This window comes from Mirounga leonina, unplaced genomic scaffold (assembly GCF_011800145.1).
Source record: "Mirounga leonina isolate KUSES-001 unplaced genomic scaffold, KU_Mleo_1.0 Mir_151, whole genome shotgun sequence".
Taxonomy (NCBI): Eukaryota; Metazoa; Chordata; class Mammalia; order Carnivora; family Phocidae; genus Mirounga; species Mirounga leonina.
The window spans coordinates 26,057,107-26,075,396 of record NW_023270377.1 but is presented as its reverse complement, the minus strand read 5'-3'; the positions used below and the strand labels follow the sequence as shown (position 1 = coordinate 26,075,396).

The following is an 18,290-nucleotide window of genomic DNA, read 5'->3' as shown; positions in this document are numbered from 1 at the left end:
TTTGGGGCACCCGGGTGGCTCAGTCAGTTAAGCATCCAACTCCTGAATTTGGCTCAGGTCATGATGTCAGGGTTGTGGGATTGAGCCCTACATTGGACTCCATGCTCAGTGGGGAGTCTACCTCTCCCTCTCCCTGTCCCCCAACTCCCTCTCCAAAAAAAACCAAAAGTTAGTTTGTCTGTTTATTAAGATTTTTTTTAAAATGTTTTATAGTATTGTTTGTGGTGGTCCCCAAGTATCCCCAATTTCCTGTATTATCATTCTGTTGTAATAGGAGGGTGATGTTTAAGGCTAACCTGTGCCTGCGTGGTCTTTCCTAGTTTACCCTGATAGTGGTCATTCTTTCAAGTCATATAGAACAGTGATCCAATCTATGTTGAAAGTTAGATATTTCCTACCTATCGCTGATACCAGTTGAGGTTAAATTGACATTTCTTTCCCCTAATTTTTGGAATAGATGTTTATCTTCACCTTGTTGGGTCAAGTGTTATTTACATTTGAACATACTAAGTTATATTGTCGATTTTATTCCTCATCATTTTGCTCCCCAACCCACGGCATTTACCTATTTGCTGTTACTTCTAATGAGCTCTTTTTTCTTTCCATTGTCAAAATGCATATTGCTTGTACGTACAAAAGACTTTGATTTCTCCATCTTTGTCTTGAATCCACTTCTGAAATTTTTTAATTCATTCAAATAAATGGAGATAGGCACTAATCAAGTAAATGATATAATCTCAAGTTATGCTACATGCTGTGGAGAAAATTAGAACAGGGTGAAGAGATGGGTAGTGGTGGAGGGAGGCCACTCTACACAGTGTTTGAGGAAGACCTCTCTGAGGGGATGACATTGGAACAGAGCCTAGATAAAGCCTAGGCCTCAAGGGTAGACATTTCCACATAGAAAAAAAGCTCTGAAGCTAGCATAAGCTTGATGTAGTCAAGAGTAGTAAGAAAGCCAATGTGGCTGAAGCACAACAACCAGATGTGTCAGGACTGGTCCAATCAGGAGAGAGAAACCAAATAGTAATTTGAACAGGGCAAGTTTAATATAGGGAATTAAGTATAACAGGATTAGAGTATTGGAGTAGTAAGGGACTGGCTAATAAGAAGTAAAGAGAACTCTAAAGAATATAAGAATAGCAGATATAATGGAGCAATCTCCAACTTTAGGGGTCGGACAAAACACCCAGGGGAGACCCCTTTCTCCCCAGGATTGAGATTATGACCTGTTGGAGAGGGTGAAGTTATGCCTCAATGGATGGCAGAGAGATCACCGTGGTGCTGCACCAGGAGAACTTGCTGGAAATCTGCCCTTTGGAACTTGTCAGAAATCCAACCCTCTCGGGTACTAGGGAAAGCTATTCATGGGGAGGTGTCTTGGTAGGGGCCCTCTGCTACAAAACTTCCAAAGGGAAGTGCCGGGGGGCTGTTGGCTGCCGGGTGCTGCCGGGTACTAGGCACTATGGGAGCTGAGCAAAGGGAAAGCTGTGAGTGCTGCGAAAGCCTGGTTCTAGAAAAAATGCCCATTCGGCAGAAGCCACGTGCACTGCAGGAGCTAAGCCCTAGACAACCCACAAACACTACAGGAGCCTGGTACTGGAGAAGCTGTACATGCATTGTAGGAATGTGCTGAGCAAGTACACCAGGGCAAGAAAGCAAAATTCTTTCTTCCTGCAATACCTTTTCCATTTCATCTACTGACCAAGCTAAACATCATGCCAGAAATCAATGGAAAAATATTTAAAGGTCCCTGGTCCATTTTCACAGAGCAAGAAGAAAGATGCATTTGGAGCTAAGAGGCAGCAAATAAATACTTGTTTTATATATATAAATACATGATTGCCAGGGCAATCATGGTAATGAGGTTGGATTGGTATGCACAGCCAGATAATGCAGGTCATGTTGACTACTATGAGAAGCTCGCATTTTATTTTAAGGATGATTTAACAATCCATTGGAAGGGTTTGAGGAGAGGAGAGGAGGAACCAGAGAAGAAGCAATGAGACTAGTCGGAAGTAATTACAATAAGCCTAACGCAAGATGTTGGAGTCTATGGACCGGATGAGAAGTGGTTGGGAGGAGACTCTATGGGACTTTCTGAAGGATTGAAAGTTGACATGCAGTTGATATTCAAAGAGTATCCTAGGTCCCTGGAAAAAGGGTAAGTTCTAGCATAACATACATATATGGGAACTTCGCTGATTGTAGAAAACTTCTTGTATGACTGCCAACTCAGTTAAATAATTAGTATTGCAGCACCTTATGTGGTTGTGTTTTAACTTCTATGTAGTTTCCTACTTGTCAATCAAAATACTCAAGATTAGACCCAGACATGGTCTGGATTTGCATATTTAAACTTTTTACTGCGACTCATGGTAAGAAATCTATTTTATGTCATGACTAATGACAATGCATGAGGTGAAATAAGTTTCATCAAGCATACAAATCCTTATTCTATTTGTTGCATTCTGATAGTTTTTATTCTAGTTAACATTTCAATAGTAGTCATATACTTTTGAATTAATTTCTTGAAACAATAATGATCCATAACCTTCAGTTAAAAAAAATATGGGTCTGGGAAGTTCAGGAAAACTTCACTTCTTAGTAACTGCATTTTTTTTTTTTTTTTTTTTTTTTTTTTTTTTTTTTGCTGAAGTTCTCCATGTGTGGGTTGTGCCATTTGCTAATTCATAGCAGGGTACAAAAATTTCCCTTTTGCATCACCTAACTCAGGAAGAAACTGTGTTTGGGAGTTAAGTTTAGATTTTAGATGTAAGGTTTCATTTTGGATCCTAGGAGCTCTCAGTTTATAATTTGTTGTTTATTGGCTGTCATTCATTGGACCATATGTTACTCAATATGAAGAAGTTAAACTTATATATCTTCACATTCCCTAAGATACCTAGGATGATATATTATATTTAGTAATTGCATAAACCTATGTTGTAGTGTAATTAAGTTGAACACTAAATAATGACTATATCATGTGTTTAAATTGAATAATACATTTCAGAACCTTGAGATTTTTTTAAATTAGTTATGCTATTTTATATGAATATACAGCTATAGAGTTTTCAAAATGATTTCAAAATTTTGAAAATTTTCTTCATAACCTAACTTTTGCTTGTTTAGTACTTTGCGGTTTCTTTGGTTCTTTTATATATTAGAATCACCAATAATAGGGGCGCCTGGGTGGCTCAGTCATTAAGCATCTGCCTTCGGCTCAGGTCATGATCCCAGGGTCCTGGGATCGAGCCCCGCATCGGGCTCCCTGCTCCGCGGGAAGCCTGCTTCTCCCTCTCCCACTCCCGCTGCTTGTGTTCCCTCTCTCGCTGTATCTCTCTCTGTCAAATAAATAAAATCTTTAAAAAAAAAAAAAAAAGAATCACCAATAATAGATTAAAATAGCCAATAATATATACAAATACTCCCATTTCTATCAAGGTAAAAAAAAAACTGATAGCATTGTATAAAAGGAACATCACAATCTGAAGCTCATCTATTTCTATAGACTCTCCTCATCGCCCACCACCCAAATTACTCACCAGCTAATAGCAATTGCTTACTCTCCCCCACCTTCCCAAAACTCATGATTTTGTTTTCTAACTCCACCTTTGTAGACATGGTTTCCTCTGACTGAAATGCTGATGTACCCTCCTGCCCCATCCTCAACTTTGCCTAGCTGATTCCTACCTATCCTTTAAAACTCTTTCTAACCTCTCTACTTCCAGGAAGTATCTAGCAAAAGTGAAATGAGTGAGACCAGTTGGGAGAATAGTAGAGTAAACTACACAAAAGATAAGTGGATGAATAAGTAAGCAAAGGAGAAAAGCAGAGCTACAAGCCATATTGTGTCACCCCTTGGAATGTTTGCCAATAAAATCATCTTCTTTCTGTCACTGGAAACAGAGCCTCTCTTGTGATACCTCCATGCCAAAGGTCCCGCTATGCCACCTACTTTGACGTTGCTGTTCTTCGCTGCCTACTCCAACCCCATTGGTCTGAAGAAGGCACTCAGTGGTCTCTGATGTACTATCTACAAAGGCTGCGGCACATGTTGGAAGAGAAGCCTGAAAAGCCTCCAGAGCCAGATATTCCTCTCCTGCCCAGACCCAGGAGCAGCTCGATGGTGGCAGCAGCTCCCTCACTAGTGAACACCCACAAGACCCAAGTAAGAGAAACTCAGTCCATTGTCTTTTGAATCACCAACTTTGGCCATAACAGATTCTCTCTTTCTCCTATGCATCCATCTCTTTATTCCAGACTGGTGGATTACTCTGATACTATTATCCTTTCTTTTCTATCTTTTATTGCTAGACCCTTTTGCTTCTTTCTTAGGATCTAATTTACCCTTCAAAGAAGGGTATCTAAATACCTCTTACTCACACTAATCTAGAGTTAAGACTCTGTTGATCCAAAATAATGGAAAATTTCCCAGTTGAAGTGCTAGTTAATAGATAGTTCTCACATACAACTGTTAATTACTGATATCATGAAATGTGTGACACTAGAATTTTACTGAATATGGTTTACCTTCTTTTGCATAGCTCAAAATTTTTTAGCACCTCAGGATCGTAATTAGAAATATTGCCTTTGGATATATAGTCTTGCTATTTATTACAGATGTTTGGAAAAATAAACTGACTGTATACCAATTTGATGACATCCCCCTGAAGATCACTTTTTGATAAATGAATGTGCTAATATCAGCTTGAACACTTTTTCTTTCCCTCTTTCTCATTGATACCATGTGTGCTGGATATGTAGAGAAAAAACTGTGCTTTGCAGTATGTTCCAGTTGTTTGGTTTACTTAAATATGAATTGGCTATGTCTGAAAAAGTCTACATATTCTGAAAATAAACATGAGCAATATTAGAGCGAAAAGGAGAGATACTCTGTTTTAGTAGTAGATGATTCTGCCCAAAATAAAAATCTCCTTTGGTGAACCATTAAACAGAAAAACTTTTTTTAATGAAAAGAGAAGATGAGATACCTGTCTCCTCCCTCATTTCTTAGCTTTCCCAAATATGGAGCTTCACATTCTCATTGTTAAAAACCCCAGACAGGGGTTACAGTTAATATATAATGTATCTCTTCCATAGCAGGATATGGATTTTAAAAGTCGAGACCCACAAGTTAAATACTTCATAGATATCAAAACATTACACATCTCTATTAAAAATGTGACATCTCAATAAGCAAAGTCTTTGGATATAAAGCCTTAAGTCCTTGATTGTGAAGTCTACTTTTATTGTCTATTAAGGATCTCACCATGAAGTGTAATGAAGAGGAAAAATCTCTTAGCCCTGAGGCCTTTTCTAAGGTTTCGTTGACCAATTTACGTAGGTCTGCAGTCCCAGATCTTTCTTCAGACCTTGGCATGAACATTTTTAAGAAGGTGAGTAGAACCACCTGTGCTCTTTAATATTTTGGTAATTGAAAAAAATCAGTAGGACATGAGGTCATGCTGCAGAAAGGGGTAGGACATGAGGTCATGCTGCAGAAAGGGGTGGGTTGGGAAAGGAACCTTGAGGAGAGAGGTCAGCCCCCACTGATAGCACCGGCTTGCAGCATGACCTTGTGCGAGTCCCTCTGTGCACCTGAATGTTTCCCATTCTCAATGTTACCAAGCTCCATCCTGATGGTGTGGGTAGAGTGTTTTCAGTAGTGTGGTAGTGGAGGTGGTTGTGGTAGCTGTGATAGCGACTTATATTCGTATGGTTCATTTCATCTTATCAAGCATTTTATATAAAGGGTTCTCATTTAATTCAATGAGATCCTAAATTTCCACATTTTGCACCTAAGAAACTGAGTCTTACTAAAGTCTTACTCAGAATGATGGGATCATCATGGAATATTTATTCTTGAAGTCATCTCCAATTTAAATACAACAAAACAAACAAAACTCTGTAAATAAAGTAGTAAATCCTTATAACAAATCACTAGATGTCCTACCCTCACAACTTGTTATAGGTCTTAGCATAGGTTTCCATTCAATAAACATTTATTATGCATCCACTAGAACTCTAAAGATGAGAAATTAAAGGTGGAGTCGAGTGTGCACTTAGGAGTCACCTAATCAGGGTTCAAATTCTTGCCCTGCCACTTGTAACCTCTGCGATCCTGGTCAAATGATACTAGGTATCAGTTTCTTCATTTGTAAATTGGGTACATAATATACTTACTTCAAAAGGTTATGAGGATTAAGTGAGATAATGCCTGTAAAGTCCTTACTGTGCCTGGCACTTAGTAAGTATTCAATAAATGTTAATTATTCTCAAAAAAGAAAGGAGCTGAGCCTTAGAAATTTTGGTAGTTTGTGAAAGGTTGAGTCCAAACTCAAAACTAGGTCTTGTTCAAGCTAGTTCATGCTTTTATGAATCCACCATTCCACCTCTCTTTTTGTAAATACATGGAGCAAACCAGCTAGGAAATAATATGTGTAGAATAATGTATGTGTAGTAGCTTCATTTTCTATTTTTCAAAATGATGAGTTCAATTGTGTTCATGAAGGACACAGAACATATTGTTAACTTATCTATGAGCTCAGAGTGTTGCTATGCAAGCAGTCATGTCTACCTTCATTGCTAATGTAATGATAGGCAAGGGCTGTAGTTTTTTTAAAAATGTCAATCATCTGGGGGGGAATACGTTTTCAGTACAGACTACACGTGAGAATCTCTGGGGAGCCATAAAAAAATTCATGTGCCCAGGCCTGAACCCAAACCAATTAGGTCAGAATTGCTGCAGGTTAGGCCCAGACATTGGTATATTTTAAAAGCTTCCCAAAAAATTCTAAACTCTTATTATTACTGGATTTTGAGCTTGTTTGGTAGGAGTAATGGGTTTGTACCAATTCATGCTTTGTATCTTTTTTGACTCTCCTTATGGACAGTGGCACACACTTGAAGTCATCTGGCTGGAAAAATTGATCTCAATCCTGGAAAAATGGAACAGAAAATACTGGCTGGTCCAAGGGGTGACCTAGAGTCTCTAGGATCCTATACTCTAGCCCATGATTCTCAAATTTTAGCATTTATCAGAATCACCTACAGGGCTTATTAAAACACATACTGCTGGGCCTTACCTTCTAGGTTTCTGATCTAGTATGTCTGGGGTTGAACCTGAGAATTTGTATTTCTAATAGTTTCCCAGTTGATACCGATGCCGCTGGTCCAGGGACAACCCAACCCAGCAGAAGGACCCAGGGAATATGTTACCTTTTGCTTTGTTTCTTACACTCTTTTAAAGCATTATGGAAACTTCAGCCATCTCTATTGAGTGATACTCATTGACTTTCTGGGTCTCTGCTTCCTGGAACATTTCTGTATTTTACTGCAGATTATGGAGCCCTTTGGGAAGTAGAATGTCACCTCTCCTTTGGCCTGTGCCTAATCCTTTACCTCTCATCCTCATAGTTCAAGAGCCGCAAAGAAGACCGAGAGAGGAAAGGCTCCATCCCATTCCACCACACAGGGAAGAGGAGGCCTCGAAGAATGGGAGTGCCATTCCTACTTCACGAGGACCACCTGGATGTGTCCCCCACCAGAAGCACATTCTCCTTCGGAAGTTTCTCTGGGCTTGGAGAAGACAGGCGAGGCATTGAAAAAGGAGGCTGGCAAACCACCATTTTAGGTGACAACAAGGACTTTTCAAAGTAGGGCAGAACTTGAGTGACCTGTTTAGAAATCTGGATCTAGGGCTCCGGGGCAAATCTGCATCTTTCTTGAACAGTTTAGTCAAGAAATGTGGGCCCAGATGCTAGCTTCTAGTACCAAAGGAATGCAGATAATTTAATTAAAAATGAAAGAACCCTGTAATTAGGCAGGTAATGGCCCTATTTCTTAAGGACTCTAGATGTGGAAATGTGGCCTTAAATGATCTTGTGCATTAGCTTTCATTGTGAATCCAAAGGCAGACTTTAATTTGAATATTAGAAAAGGAAGATGTAAAGAAAAGAAAAAGAAGCTTTTTTTTTCCTTTCTGGATGGCATATTAAGAAAGCCAGCTTAAAATCAAGAAACTGGCAGCTAACTGGGATTCCATATATGGTTTTTGACATTTGGCTTAGATTGGGGCTGATCTTTTTTTTTTTTTTTAAGATTTTATTTATTCATTTGAGACACAGAGATACAGAGAGAGAGATCATGAGCAGGGAGAGAGGCAGAGGGAGAGGGAGAAGCAAGCTCCCCGCTGAGCCAGGAGCCTGACATGAGGCTCAATCCCAGGACCCTGGGATCATGACCTGAGCCGAAGGCAGACACTTAAACATCTGAGCCACCCAGGCACCCCAGATTGGGGCTGATCTTATAACAGGCAGCTTCATCCATCATCTTGACCCTGACTATTCCGAGAATAAATCCAATGCCTGCTACTTGGCTGTGCCTCATGCACTTCCTAATGACCCTTTACTCTCCCTGCCGTCCTTTGGAAAGACAACATCTCAGCAGAGATTCTTTCATTTTTAAACCTTGTGGTGTTCTTGTCCATCTCAGGGAAATTTACCCGGCGGGGCAGTTCAGATGCAGCCACAGAGATGGAGAGCTTGAGTGCCAGGCACTCACACTCCCACCACACCCTGGTGAGTGACCTGCCAGATCACTCCAACAGCCACGGAGAAAACACTGTCAAGGAAGGTGGGTCGGAGGCTGCACCTGCAGGCGGGAGTTCAGGTTCCTTTTCCTGTTTCTACTCCATGTTCCATCTTCATTGCAATCTGGCTCCTTGTACTTTTTGAAAACTTGCATTCATGTATTACATTGCTGGGTAATTTACTTGTGAGCCATTCTTGGGATTTTCTTAGTAGCAAAAGCTATCTGATGGCACACTGCAAACACCGTCCCTCTCAGAGGTGAAGCAAGCCATTCATCTTTGTTTTCAAAAGGTCATAGACCCACGGGGCTATAAGAGACTTGGAAGACAGTTACATTCAGTACTTTGGTCCCCTGTATGATATCCCTTGAAAGGGCTTCTCCACCTTCAATGGGAGGAAAGTCACTGCCTTCCAGGGCTCTGGATTCTTTTTTCAGACAGCTGCTATTTCAAATAAGTGCCTTATATGCTTTATGTGGAGAAAACATGTGTGTCTGGGTGGAATCTGAAATGGGCTCTTATTCTGTACTCTTAACCTATGGGTAGAAATCTAAGCTCTCTTTTCTCTGGAGTATGTTTCAAGTATTTGATGATATCAGTTAGTTACCAACACAAATTTATGTTCCATTACTCTTGAACAAAGGAGAAAAAAAGTCCTCCTTATTTGCTTTTGCTTAAATATGCTAGATAAAACCAAATATTTTACCAGCCACAAACTAGTGGGGAAATACTTCAACTAAACCAGTTGCTAAAATAATTAGCAAATCCTGAATATGCATAGATCCTACTGTATCAGTAGGATCTGCCATTTAAGACTGGGTAAAATCCACCTGTTAAAGTTAAACTCTAGCCTGGGTCTTAAGGAAGCCAGTTGGAATTCACAACTTCTATAATCTTCATTATTTACCAGATGTTACCTGGCCTTGAAGCTTGAGGCAATTCCGTGTGAATTGAGAATAACTTTGAGACTACAGGTCAAACATCACCTCAGCTGTGATTGTGGTCAGGAGAGTGTAACTGTCTGACACGAAGTCGCTAGCTAATATGGGGAAAATTAAGACATTGCTTTCTTTTTATTAGTGCGATCCCAGATCTCCACAATCACGGTTGCAACCTTCAACACTACCCTGGCATCGTTCAACGTAGGCTACGCAGACTTTTTCAGTGAGCATATGAGGAAGCTCTGCAACCAGGTGCCTATCCCGGAGATGCCACATGAACCCCTGGCATGTGCAAACCTGCCCCGAAGCCTCACAGACTCCTGCATAAACTACAGCTACTTAGAGGACACGGAACATATTGATGGGACCAATAACTTTGTCCACAAGAATGGCATGCTAGATCTTTCGGTAAGAAGCAAGAATTTCTCTTACCAAAGCTTGGAAGATAATGACTGTTTGATCTAGTGTTTATACTGCTATAAAATGGGCATATAGATTCTTAGCAATGTTGAACCTTAAAATGAAAAGGCTACCCATATAAAAAATTTCACGAATGTGTCAACCATCACAGAGGCACCTTTCCCTTTTTATTTTTTTTTCAAGCATTACATTAGATGTGATCTGATCTCAGAATATTTTTATAATCCAAAAACATTAGCAAATCCTGGATATGCATATATAAAATATACATAAATGTGTATGTGCTAAGTCCCTTTTTTCTAGAATAAGGGTAAAAAGTTCTCAGTTTATTTTCTTTCATTATATAAGCAACATGACTGCAAACCTCCTGGGTAGCAAGGGAAAATGAATAGAAGCCCATTAAAAGATTTAAACTTGCCTTCTCAAGAACGCCTGTCTTGACTATAGTTATTAGCAAATGAAAGGGTTGTTATAGTTTACAATTATAGTTCACAAAATTTTTTATTTCACAGTAGAAAACGGGTTCAGCAAATAATTTAAAATATTAAAATCAATGAAAGGACATAATTTAAACATGCAAATATTTTGTATTTAAAATTGAAGTGTAAATAATGATACAATTGTGAATGCCTAAATGTTCCTCTATTATGTGGATATGGAAATCATTGTTCTTTATCCATTATTGACAGACAGTGAAAGGCAGAGGAGTCAAGCACTATGATTTAAAAAATCAGTTGAACAGGTTTCCGTTTGAATGAAAAATTATGGTCCCATTAATTCACTGTTCTTCAGTATCCCTATTAACTGTCTGTATTATGGCAAGTTTTAGAATACTTAAGTGAGATAATACACAGATACATTTCTTTCACACATACATTTTAAGTCTTTGGGTGACTTATACTCTATGTCAAGCACATACACAAGGTCCCAGTGCAATTTAAATAGGCACACTTGAAAATTACCTGAATTATTTATGCTTAAGTACACAGAACAGCCTAAAGGATATGGATTAAAGAGAATAACCAAATCTATGTAGGAAGAGGTAGTTCAGGCAAATTAATCACCCTCTGTTCGTCTTTGTCTTCTCCCCACCCCCAGGTGGTTCTGAAGGCTGTTTATCTTGTCCTGAATCATGACATCAGTTCTCGCATCTGTGATGTGGCACTAAACATTGTTGAATGCTTGCTTCAACTTGGTGTGGTGCCTTGTGTAGAAAAGAACAGAAAGAAGAGTGAAAACAAGGAAAATGAGACTATGGAAAAAAGAGCCAGTGAGGGGACCTTCCAGTTCAAAGGAAGTTCACCCTGTGGATTCGGGGGCCCTTCGGTTAGTGGAGCTGGAGATGGTGGAGGAGAAGAAGGAGGAGGTGGAGATGGAGGAGGTGGAGGAGGTGATGGAGGAGGAGGTGGAGGAGGTGGAGGTGGACCTTATGAGAAGAATGATAAGAACCAAGAGAAGGTATGACTGAGCCACCTTCTGTGTTCTCATGAAATGTTGCCCCTAATTTCTTTCCGGTGCCTGCTTGCTAGGAATTTGTTGACTCAGAATCACAACTAGTCACTAAAGAAAGTCATGAGCCTAGAAATCTCTTCAGTGGGTTCTCCCCAGGCATTAGTAGAAACGGTTAGATGAAACGGTATTCTCAATTCAAAAACAATTGACATTCAAGCAGTGTTAGAGTTAATTTCCTGGTCATGTTATTTCTTCAGGGTAGTATCTCAGTTACACTACATTACCATCACTCTCAGTCTGCCAAGAATAGCCTCTTTCTCAGGATTTTCAGGGTCTGACCAAATTGAGCAATGTTTTCTTCTCAGAGTGTCATAACAAAATACCATAGATTGGGTGGATTAAACAACAGAAATTCGCTTCTCACATTTCTGGAGGCTGGGAAGTCCAAGATGAAGGTGCCAGTGAGGCTTCTGAAGCTTCTTCTTTTGGGTTGTAGGTGGCTGCCATCTTGCTATGTGCTCACATGGCCTCTTTTTTCTGTATACACACACACACACACACACGGAAGGAGAGAGAGAGTTCTCTAGGTGTGTCTTTTTATAAGGATACTGATCTTATCAGACTAGGGCCCCACTCTGATGACCTCATCTAATCCTAATTTCCTCCCAAAGGCCATACCTTCAAACACCATCACATTGGAGTTTAAGGCTTCAACATATGAATTTGGGGGAAACATATTCAGTCCATAACAAGCAGTGTAATTTTTCCTCAAGATAATGTTTTTTCTCTTGATCTAAGGAACACATTTTTGGGCAGCCAATTTCAATCACTACTGAGGAAAGGGAAGAATTTTGTTCAGTTAATTGGTTGGTTTATTGGTGTTGCTTTCAAAGACTAGGCTTGGTGCCCTCATGTTTCAGTGTTTCACATCTTATTTTTAGCTTTCTTATTATTGATTATTCCTGAATTTAATTCCCTTTGCCTTGGCAACACCTCATTTATGATCTCTGCACTTAATGCCAAAAATTAGTTTTTTCCTTTAATTTGGGTTTTAAATAAGAATTACCATAGCTTGGGGCTCCTGGGTGGCTCAGTCAGCTAAGCATCCTATTCTTAATTTCATCAGGTCTTGATCTCCAGGTTGTGAATTCAAGCCCTGCATTGGGCCCCACGGTGCCACAGTAGGCATGGATCCTACTTAAAAAAAAAAAGAAAAGAAAAAAGAACTATCATAGCTTAAATTCACATAACTTACACTGATTTCAGTTCAGGGCTTTTGTTGGAAAATGCTGTTAACAAGTTGAAATTAACAGAAGATTTGAATCTCTAACAGGTCATGATGTACACATCAGGTCAAGTGTTTACAGGTGTAAGATGACACTGTACAGAGTTCTACGATCTACATATTTATCTAAACTATGAATTGTCCATCTTAATAAGTGTTGTGGTGCTCCTTCCTCTTATAATTTCCTCTCCATCTCTTTCTAGTCCTACTTGATCCATTTTTAATGTGCATTTATCATCTGTGTTTCTTCTTCTCATTGTCTACTATCTTCCTAATATTTTGGGTCTCTGATCCAAATATTCTTTCCCAATATTCGTGGGTTCCTGAATCCTTTCTTGAAGAATTTTCTTCCTCTGCCTTAATCATAAATGTATATATTCCAATTCTTTTTTTTTAAGATTTTATTTATTTATTTGTCAGAGAGAGAGAGAGAGAGAGCACAAGCAGGGGGAACAGTGGGCAAAGGGAGAAGCAGGCTCCCCGTTGAGCAGGGAGCCCAGATGAGGGACTTGATCCCAGGACTCTGGGATCATGACCTGAGCCAAAGGCAGACGCTTAACCAGCTGAGCCACCTAGGCATCCTGAGTGTATTTTCCAATTCTGACAGTATCTTCCAGTACTTAAGGTTCCTAACTTCTTACCTCCTCATACATCGCTGAGGATAATCCAAAAATCCTCAGAATTTACTCTTACTAAATTTCCATGTTTTATCTACCAACCTAAGCTGGCTACTCAAAGAAATAATAGATGGTATTATATCCATTATAATATTCAAGGGAAAACAGAAAGAAAAAAATAAAAGTTGTGAAATTTTGATAGGTTTTTATTAGTAAAGCTTAGATATTCCAACTAAATTAAAGAGGGCTCTGTCATGTATTCTAAGAATTTCGGAGGTTCATTATTAGTATTATATTTTTATTTTTAGTTCTAAAATTTTATCCAATTGGTATTTGCATATGATTTCTTATTGTTGGCCTACAAGTCTCTTGCCTATTTAAATTATAATTATTATACTAGAAAATATAACCATTATTTTGACTGAAGTTATCACTCTTAATTAGATGGAATTTCTTGAAGTCAGATTATGTGGTCTCCAAAACAGCAACCATAGCTTGGGGCTCCTGGGTGGCTCAGTCAGCTAAGCATCCTATTCTTAATTTCATCAGGTCTTGATCTCCAGGTTGTGAATTCAAGCCCTGCATTGGGCCCCATGGTGCCACAGTAGGCATGGATCCTACTTTAAAAAAAAAAGAAAAGAAAAAAGATTGCAAATGTTTTGTAGTTAGTTCTGAAAAATAATATTCGTTGTAAGACAAAGAATTAAATAAAACCTAACCATAGGTTAAGTGCATGTATTTGTGATTCATACAGGTCTGTTCTGCCCAAAATCTCTGTTATTTTCAGTGAAATCAAGAGAGTTTATCTAATTTTACAACCTAGTAATACCAGAAGCATGGGGAATTTATTCAGAAAGGAAGATCTAATTTCTATTTCTATAGATGCCACTAATTAATACTGAGAGCTTGAAATGTTATTTAATATCTGTCCTGATTTCTGCCTGTAGCTTGGTACATTTTTCTGAATGTCTCCTATTAGAGGAAACTAAATCCTAAGGACATCTGAAGGTGTAAAGAAAATCAAACCTGAATGGATATTTACCAAAAGCTTTTGGAGCTAGGGATTTTTTTTTTTTTTTAAGGAACATATAGTAATCTAAAAATGGACGTAAGCCAATCCTCCAAATCAGGTCCTACCCAGGGTGAACTTTTCTGAGGCGCTACTTACTGCCTTTGGCTGTGCAGTCGGTGCACCATACAAGGGCTCATGGTTAAGGCAGGGCCAAGAAGGACTGAAACCCAGTCCAAGCTCCGCTCACTTCGCTGTTCAACCAAGTGCTGCATCTACTAAAAGGACTCACCTTTTTCTAACTCATCCACCCACAGGAGTGCATTTTCCAATTTGCACAAAGTTGCCTCAAAGGAGAGCAGTGTCCCACACCTCGAAATAATAATTAACATTTGTTTTGCTATTATTGTATGTCTTACGTGTTTTGACTCATGTTAGCCTCACTTCTGTATGATATAGGTATTATTATGATTCCCATTTCGTAGGACATGGAGTGGTTAAGTGGCTGGCCCAAGGTTATGGAGCTAAGACTTGAATCCAAACTAAAACATTTCTGAATTGGTGTATATATAATAAATAAGTAAATAAATGTTTATTGGTAAGTCTGAGTCTTTCATTTGCAACCATTCAATCTATAGAGTTCCCAGGAAACAGACTCAGATGTGGAGACGTGTGTGCAGGAAGTTTCCTGGGGTGTCCTCTCAGGATCAACATCTATGAGGTGTAAAAGAAGCAGGATGAGATAGAGGGAGCAGTTGAACTGCAACTTATTGTAACAGAGACCTCAGCCCATCACACAGGGAGCTCTAAAGCGAGGATTACTCTTCAAAGTAATCTCCAAGTGGAGGAAGGGAGCCCACCTTTATACCCCCCACCCTCATTATGCCTTTGACTGGTCATTGGAGGCAGACTGCTCCCAAGAAGAGCATTAACCGTAGGTGAGGCAGCTCTCCTTTAGCTAAGAACAATGGCAGGATAGGATCTCCCTAGAGAGCTGTCAGCCAGCAACACTTCCAGGCTCAGAGAATGTTCAGTTCTGCATGGAGCATCTCAGCACTGCATCCACTGCATGAGCCTGTGGATTAGAAAAGGAGGACCAACTGCATAACTTTAGGGGAGTGGAGTCTTCCCCACCATATTATGGATGATGTCTAGATAACTCCATCTCTTTCATAACCTACCCACATTGGAGTACTTTCAGTGTGTGACCTCATCGTTTGCATAGCCACCTGATCCACATGACAATGGAAAACCATTCACCATTTACAGAACAATGCTTATCCATTATTTCCTTTGTTCTGCACAGTAAACTGATGTAGAAAGGGAAATTATTAGGATCCTTCTGCCTCTTTGGAGATAATTCACAGAAGTTTTCTGGAAGCTGCGTCCTCCACTAACAACAAGGATTAAATGGGGCAAAAGAGATATGATAACCATTCTCATTATTCATCTCAGGAGGGCTTCCTATTTACCCTCAAAGGAAGAAACAAGCTGAATGTTGACAAATTTCTTTATATTCTCACTTTGCTGGTGCGTGAGTATTACAATACAGTGAAAATATAAAATCAGAAAGTCCCTTAAAAATGTCAGAAGTTGCCATGTGATTTCAAAGTTCCAGACTTTGATCAGTTCCAGAAATTTAGCAATAATCATTGCCTGGTGGTACTATCAGAAGCCTGATAATGAGGGTAGCTTCTGGGAAAATCTATTTGCCTTCATCACTGATAGTCCCCATTGTCTCTCTAGGTGGTTCTGATAGTCTGCCAAGGATACAGAAACATGTTTTCTAATCAAGAGGTCTACAGTCATATCCTTTAGCACTAGAGGGTAATCAAAATGCACATTTTTCTTTCTTTTAAAAGGCATTCTGGATTTTAGAAAGGTTAACTTGCTTGTTGAGGCCTTGACAATTCTGTTTTTCAAGTTGTACGTGCTCACCATAAAACATATAAAACTTGGTTTAATCACAGAATGGAATGTCAGTACCAAAAGGGCTTTGTAACTTTTCTAGGATGAAAGTACACCTGTAAGCAACCATAGGCTTGCTCTTACCATGCTCATCAAAATAGTGAAGTCTTTGGGATGTGCCTATGGTTGTGGAGAAGGACATCGAGGGCTCTCTGGAGATCGTCTGAGACACCAGGTATTCCGAGAGAATGTAAGAGAATTACAGTAGATTCCATTTCCTCTCCCTCTTCCCTGCCTCCAATTTAGGAATGAGTCCTTTGACAATGAGGGTCAGTGTTCCCTGAAAAATATTGTATTTCACAGGGATGATTAATGCTGATTCGGAGTGGGAAGATTCCCACAACATATCTCAAGACCTCAAAAACCCAGGCCTAGGAAAGCTTAATTGGGAAAACACTTCTGCCTTCTGCCTAGGGCAGGCCAACTCCCAGTTGGTGAAAGGGTGTATAATTGGAATGTGTGAATTAGAGTTTGAAAGACCTTTGCAAAGATGAATATATTTAACAAGCCTCTGATGGGCTGTGACAAATGACTTTTTAATCATCTGCCTGGGTACTATAGAAACATATTTTGTATTAAAGAATGGGGTCAAAGTTTAGGACTTAGTTTGTCATTCTTACATAGACATGGAAAATGGCCCTTATTGGGACAAAACAGGACTATAAAAGTAGCCCGTTACTTTCTGGCTGCTTTGTTTGAGAATGAACCTTGACTCCTATGTATTTGAGATCACGTCCCTTTGAACTGTGTGAAACTTGAAACTCTGCACTTGGGCTTGCAAAACATAATTCTGTCATGGAACATGGTTTTATTCCAGCTCATTTTCATTTGCCTCAGCTGATTGCTACTTTTCCCTTCACTCTTGAGCAATAACCCACCTCCATAGCAAGTCCAAGCTGGGACAGTTGCCTCATATATACATTTGAATTGAAATCCTGAAAATAAGGGCTTTATGCAAATTTGAGTCCAGGAAACCCTTTGGCATATGATGGCAGAGTTTTAGGATCATGTCAACATCTAATGCCAACCCATTTTTTCTTGGTATTAGTTTTTGTCATGAAATGTTCACACAGTACTAGCATGCTGGATTTCTTTATTAATTTCTCATCTATCCATCTATCCATCTATCCATCCTTGTCTCGTTCTTTTATACTCTTTATATTGTATTATATTCATAGATTGTTTGTATGGGGGGTTATATTCACAGTAATTAACTTCTAAATTATGAAGCGTGACCACTTTGACCAAGATCTAGATTTTGAGGCCCAAAATTTAAAAATCAAAATAATAAGGCAATAGAAAGCTGACATTGGCCCTATCTTTGAGCATGTGTATGTGATCTTTATTGTTTGATTTTTAATTCTATCACAGTATGAATAAATGCCTTCATGGCAAAAACATTATCACTCCTCATACAGAAGACCAATTCCATGAAATGACACATTAAATATAATAAGTGTCATGCTTTAGTTGGAGGTATAAACTGACTCTGACACCAGATCCTGTCTTTCTAGACTTGGAGAAAATAGGACTGGTTGGATCAGAAGCCACTTGAGAGACCATTTGCTGCTTAGTAGTCCACCATGCTTTCCTCATGAGACTACTGAACATTTCCTATCAGGCTGTCCAGACAGTTTTTTACCTGCCTTCTCAGCTTTCCTGACTTACAGGGCAGCTCTTCCATTCTCTTGTAGCCCAGTTTAATACTTATTATAGGGATTATATTTGCCTCCCCTTGCTCAGCAAACACATTGTCCAAGAGATACAAAGTTGAGACATTATCCCTGGGAAAGTCTAATTCAAGAAGCTGGGTCTTCACAAATTTCCAAAACATTGAATTTTCAGAAGTTACTTAACTTTTAAGATGTTAAGAATATTTCTTACTTCTACCAGATCAGGGCCTCTATACTTGGAAGGAAGAAAGGAAGGAAGGAAGGAGGGAAGGAAGGAAGGAGGGAAGGAAGGAAGGAAGGAAGGAAGGAAGGAAGGAAGGAAGGAAGGA

General features: G+C 39.3%; 1 protein-coding gene across 3 annotated transcripts in view; it reads left to right on the top strand.

The window, feature by feature from the left end:
- Positions 1-18,290, top strand: part of UNC80 (unc-80 homolog, NALCN channel complex subunit) — a 228,768-nt gene that overhangs the window by 47,415 nt on the left and 163,063 nt on the right. For 2 of the 3 annotated variants that reach the window (XM_035007252.1, XM_035007253.1), the window contains exons 8-14: positions 3,913-4,174; positions 5,268-5,402; positions 7,423-7,639; positions 8,500-8,640; positions 9,677-9,945; positions 11,056-11,415; positions 16,332-16,478. In XM_035007252.1, coding sequence (XP_034863143.1) covers positions 3,913-4,174; positions 5,268-5,402; positions 7,423-7,639; positions 8,500-8,640; positions 9,677-9,945; positions 11,056-11,415; positions 16,332-16,478 — 1,531 coding nt within the window. The remainder of the gene's footprint in view (positions 1-3,912; positions 4,175-5,267; positions 5,403-7,422; positions 7,640-8,499; positions 8,641-9,676; positions 9,946-11,055; positions 11,416-16,331; positions 16,479-18,290) is intronic. The other variant, XM_035007254.1, reaches the window with a different exon arrangement.